At 38.7% G+C, this 5,513-nt stretch overlaps 1 protein-coding gene across 1 annotated transcript in view; it reads left to right on the top strand.

The window, feature by feature from the left end:
* The first annotated feature begins 309 nt into the window (after positions 1 to 309).
* The window catches only part of LOC133538076 (uncharacterized), a 12,729-nt gene continuing 7,525 nt past the window's right edge, over positions 310 to 5,513 (top strand). The window contains exon 1 of the mRNA XM_061879361.1: positions 310 to 624. Coding sequence (XP_061735345.1) covers positions 576 to 624 — 49 coding nt within the window. The 5' untranslated portion in view covers positions 310 to 575. The remainder of the gene's footprint in view (positions 625 to 5,513) is intronic.

Raw genomic sequence — 5,513 nt, forward strand, 5'->3', positions numbered from 1 at the left:
GTAAGGCCTCTGTTTTCGAACGCTAAAAAAGAGTCCATGAACGCACCGCAAATATGTGCTACGCAGCATTGAGATGCAAAAGTGAAACTTAAACATAACTTTGACAGATGCTGCCACAGATAGATTGATCATATTTGTATCTTTCTTTTATCAACTCAGTCTGGTTCCCAAATTTGTGGAAGCAATAAAGGTGAGCTATAATGAAGTTGTGAGGTCAAGACAAGACAAGAGGAGTCAAAGAAGCACAAGCGGGAGAGATAAGGGAGAGGGAAGGGGAGCGCACGCCTTCGTTGAGAGACAGAGAGACGCATATGCAGACATATTTGGATCTCGCTTTTAAATATACTTGATTATTTTTGTTGATGTGGAATGCTCTGCTAGTGCTCTTATTGTGAAAATCTACTGCTGTACTATAACTGACATGTTCTTGCTTTTACTTTCCTTCATCTTCCTTATTGAGGTGTGCACTCGTCTATCAGGTGTTAGGTGGCATTAGGTAGCAGGTTGTTTAGTGAAGTAGTGATATAATCAACGTGTGTGTTAATATTGCCAAACGTTAATATTTGAAGACTATAATGGAGTACATACTCATCCTGGTCTATTTAATGTTTACTGGCAGTTCAGGTAAGATTGTTCTTACTTTTTAAACTCATTTTGTTTATGTGCCAATGAAAACTGCAGCTTAAAACTGCAATACAACCTCACCTCTGCTGGTTGGTCTGATGTGGATTCATTTGGTTGGCCGATTGTGTTCACAAATGCGTTTACAAATTCTCTCTTTTTCTTAAATTTACATTTCTACTGCCGCAAAAGGTTAGGACATTTCATGCTCTAAGAGCTATTATTCCCGTTGGAATAAAAATAATCATCCAAATTTGAAATCTACCTGACTAGTCGAATATTTTATCATATTCACAAACATTTTGGATTACGATCTGAGGCTTTGATTTGACCAAACCCAAACTCTCCATGTCTTTATTTGAACCACTCCTTGGTGGATTTACTGGAATGTTTTGGTTCGTTGTCACATTGCAAGATGCAATTACTGTTTACTGTAACCCATAATTAATAACCTTTTGCTTTTTCCCGTAACTTGTTGGGCTGGTCTGACATGGCTGTGTTGAGATCTTCTTTTGGATCCACTTGTTGATCCAAAGGCCTCAACTTTTCTCCTCCAAACATATTGCTGGGTATTGTGGCTAAACAGCTCAATTTTTGTTTCATCTGACATCACATGGACAAAGATAAGACCTTCTGGACATAAGTTCTGTGGTCAGATGAAACAAAAATGTAGCTGTTTTGCCACAATACTCAGCAATATGTTTGGAGGAGAAGAGGTCTTTAATCCCAGGAACACAAACCCTACCATCAAGCATGGTGGTGGTAGTATTATGCTCTGAACCTGTTTTGCTACCAATGGAACTGGTGCTTTACAGAGAGTAAATGGGACAATGAAAAAGTTCAACTTAAAGTACCACTGATAGTCACACACACACTAGGTGTGGTGAAATTACCCTCTGCATTTGACCCATCCCCTTGTTCCACCCCTGGGAGGTGAGTGAGTAGTGAGCAGCACTGGTGGCCACGCTTAGGAATCATTCTGGAAATTTAACCCCCAATACCAAGCATTGGTACTGAGTGCTAAGCAGGGAGGTAATGGGTCTCATTTTTATTGTCTTTGGTATGACTCGGCCAGGGTTTGAACTCACGACCTACCAATCTCAGGGTGGACACTCTAACCACAAGGCTACTGAGCAGGTTTCAAAAAGAAGATTATGTTCTTTACAAGTGTAGGTAAACTTTTGACCACAACTGTTTAGTTGGTGTATGACACCAAAAGACTTACAAAGTTTGCGATTAGTAGATATTATCAAATCAGTCTCACAGAGATTCCTTGGCCATTTTGAGAGATAGCGAGCTAGCCAGCCACAATATCGTGTGACGTAGAGGTCGAAACCAGAGATCCCTTCATCACCAACAACAATGCAAATCATGCAGACTTTGTGGAAGCCAATAACGATTAATTTGGGACAAATTATGGTCTGGAACCTTATATTGTTGATCATGAATATAAGGAGGGTGATCTACAAGTTTTACAAGCTCTGCTAAACACATCCAGCTTTATTGAAACATTAAGCATCATGTAGCAGTATCACTAAGTGCTAAACAAGAAATACAAACATAATAAAACAATCGCTTACTGTATAATGTCTGCCCTCACTGTGATGATGACTGATAGTCCATATCTTTCCGTTTAGATGAAGAAATAGATATAATCCACACAAAGGGTTAAAAAACTGCTGACACTGTCTTCTGTTGTAATGTGTTTGTCTCCATTTCCGGGTGTAAATTGAATGTCACAGATTAAGAATTTCTAGATTAACGGCTAAATCTTCCTGTTATCCAAATGAGAGGCATGATTTACTTCTACTTATTTATAGTTTTACAGACAGTTTGCAACCCTATTTGTTGAATTAGTGCCATCTTCAGTTTCATTTTATAATTATATTATAGTTTCTCCTTGAGTCCAGTGAAGCATAAACTATATAGTTAGCTCTCGGTTGTTGCTAAAAATACTTTGTCTGCATTAGTGCTTATGGTAACAACATTACTAACATTTGGTTAATATTCAGGTCACGAGATATAAATAGAGTATTGTTATCGGGTTTTGGATGGTTTTCTGGAGAGTTTTGTGGGCAAAATAGAGAGTTGCCACAGACTCCATTGGACTATTTTTTTATTTACTCAATTATGTGTAAAGCGTCCACTTGTGTTTCCACTCAACTGGTACATTAACTTTGATTAAATTTGATATGTGTGGTTGCCGCTACGATTCAGGGACGATGTTTTTGTTTTTTTAAACAATACATTCCGGAACGGTTCGATTAAGTAACTTGTTAGGCAGTGTGACTATGTAATAAATACTGGATAGTGGAGTTTCTTATTTTAACTGTTATTTATTGTAAGGGAATTATGTATAAATTAATTAGAGATACAAACATGCAAGTAAACAACAATTAATGGCCAGTACAGTCACAAACATTTTAAGAGTAGATTTACCTGCTAAATAAAGTTCTCCGATCCGACGTACAGCGTCCCAGGTGTGCATTTATGCCCCCTCATGCCTGTTGGAGGTGTTGGCCCCTCGCTTCCTAATTTCAATAGCCTCCTTCATCCATCTCGTCTTTTTTTTTTACTTTTCCTTGGCTATTGATTGTTGGGTTGTCGCTTCATGTTGCGTTCCGGAAGTCGGTGCCTGACCGTAACTTGCTCGGCTGTCACATTTGTTGTGTTTATGGCGTCCATTGTGGCTTAAAGTTGTGTTGCATCTTTATATTATTGTGTTATGTCGTTTGTATTTGTTGTGGGTTTTACAATCGTGCTGTCGTTGAAAGTTGTGTTGTAATTTATGATATTGTCTTGTGGCGTTTGCCTTTGTTGCAACGTTTCTCAGCCACGGTAGGTATCCCCAATGTTGGTTTTGTTAACGCCACACATGGGCATTCAGATTTGATTAACGTATAATGTCCTTATTACTAATAGTGCCAAACTTCATGTAAAGTTTGCCGTTCTTAAGTCCTATGTATTCCTTTTTATGATATCGATTAAATTGATTGATTCTCTATTAAAACGATCTTGGATCGATGCTTATTTTCTGGAAGGCCAACTAGCCGAGCACAGATTGATGTTGTTGAATCTAAGGACTTTAAATCGATATATAAATATATCGATTTATCGTTACACCACTACTTTTCGTCCATTCTATTCTAGTTATAAATGTTGGGGTGAATTTAAATCGATATATAAATATATCGATTTATCGTTACACCCCTACTTTTCGTCCATTCTATTCTAGTAATAAATGTTGGGGTGAATTTAAATCGATATATAAATATATCGATTTATCGTTACACCCCTACTTTTCGTCCATTCTATTCTAGTAATAAATGTTGGGGTGTCTTACTTTTTTCTCAGTGAAGACATTTTACAAATCATTTTAACCCTGTAAAACCTGATCAAATGAATAATTGATACAATTCAAACTATTTGAAGCTTAGGTCTTTATTGGTCCTTTTACACTTTATACTTAGGCCCAAATGTTTAAGATGAATGTATTATAATTAAATTACATATCCATTCATTTGATTGCATAGCTTTAATTTGAATAAAGTAACACCATATCTTCGTGATCTACTAAAGGTTTGCGTCGACAAAAAATATGTGCGAATTTGATAGCACACGCAAAGCTAAACTATTAAACTTGTGTGCCGGGGATTGGGTCTCTCAAGTGAGCAGAATAAGGAGCATAATCCAGTTAGCGTGTCTGTCGTCCATCCATCCATCCATTTTCTACCGCTTATTCCCTTTTGGGGTCGCGGGGGGCGCTGGCGCCTATCTCGTCATGAATATTATTGTATTATTTTTAGAAATATTGTTTTGTTACAAACTTTTTTTGTGATGTTGGTTCCTTACGTGTGATTATTTCAAGCTGATTATCACTTCCTATGCATATTTCATATGCGTTGATGCGGTCCCCAAATGAATGAGATGGTGCGCGCGTCATAATTATGACACTGTAGCATTTGTCCAGAATCTTATTGATCCTCCTGGATTGACCCAACTTGTAACCGGTACCTAAAAATACAGGTACTGAATACGTCCCTAATTAGGTGCATCTATTTTTTTCTTGCAACGTAACTGGAAAGCCTTCCAATGAGTCAATTACTGCTCACTAGTGGATTATTATTGGATTAATGCATATACAGTATATTGCCAAAAGTATTTGGCCACCTGCCTTGACTCACATATGAACCTGAAGTGCCTTCCCATTCCAACCCGTATGGTTCAATATGATGGCGGTCCACCTTTCGCAGCTATTACAACGTCAACTCTTCTGAGATGGCTGTCCACAAGGTTGCGGAGTGTATTAATAGGAATTTTTGACCATTCTTCTAAAAGTGTATTGGTGAGGTCACACACTGATGTTGGCTGAGAAGGCCTGGCTCTCAGTCTCTGTTTTAATTCATCCCAAAGGTGTTCTATCGGGTTCAAGTCAGGACTCTGTGCAGGCCAGTCAAGTTCATTTACACCAGACTGTCATCCATGTTTTTTATGGACCTTGCTTTGTGCATTCGTGCACAGTCATGTTGAAAGAGGAAGGGGCCCGCTCCAAACTGTTCCCACGAGGTTGGGAGCATGGAATTGTCCAAAATGTTTTGGTATCCTGGAGCATTCAAAGTTCCTTTCACTGGAACTAGGGGGCCAAGCCCAATTCATGAAAAACAACCCCACACCATAATTCCTCCTCCACCAAATTTCACATTCGGCACAATGCTGTCCAAAATGTACCGTTCTCCTGGCAACCTTCAAACACGTACTTGTTCATCAGATTGCTAGATGGAAAAGTGTGATTCATCACTCCAGAAAATGCGTATCCGCTGCTCTAGAGTCCAGTGGCTACGTGCTTTACACCACTGCATCCCACCCTTTGCATTTGACTTGGTGATGTATGG

Source organism: Nerophis ophidion, linkage group LG19 (genome assembly GCF_033978795.1).
Source record: "Nerophis ophidion isolate RoL-2023_Sa linkage group LG19, RoL_Noph_v1.0, whole genome shotgun sequence".
Taxonomy (NCBI): Eukaryota; Metazoa; Chordata; class Actinopteri; order Syngnathiformes; family Syngnathidae; genus Nerophis; species Nerophis ophidion.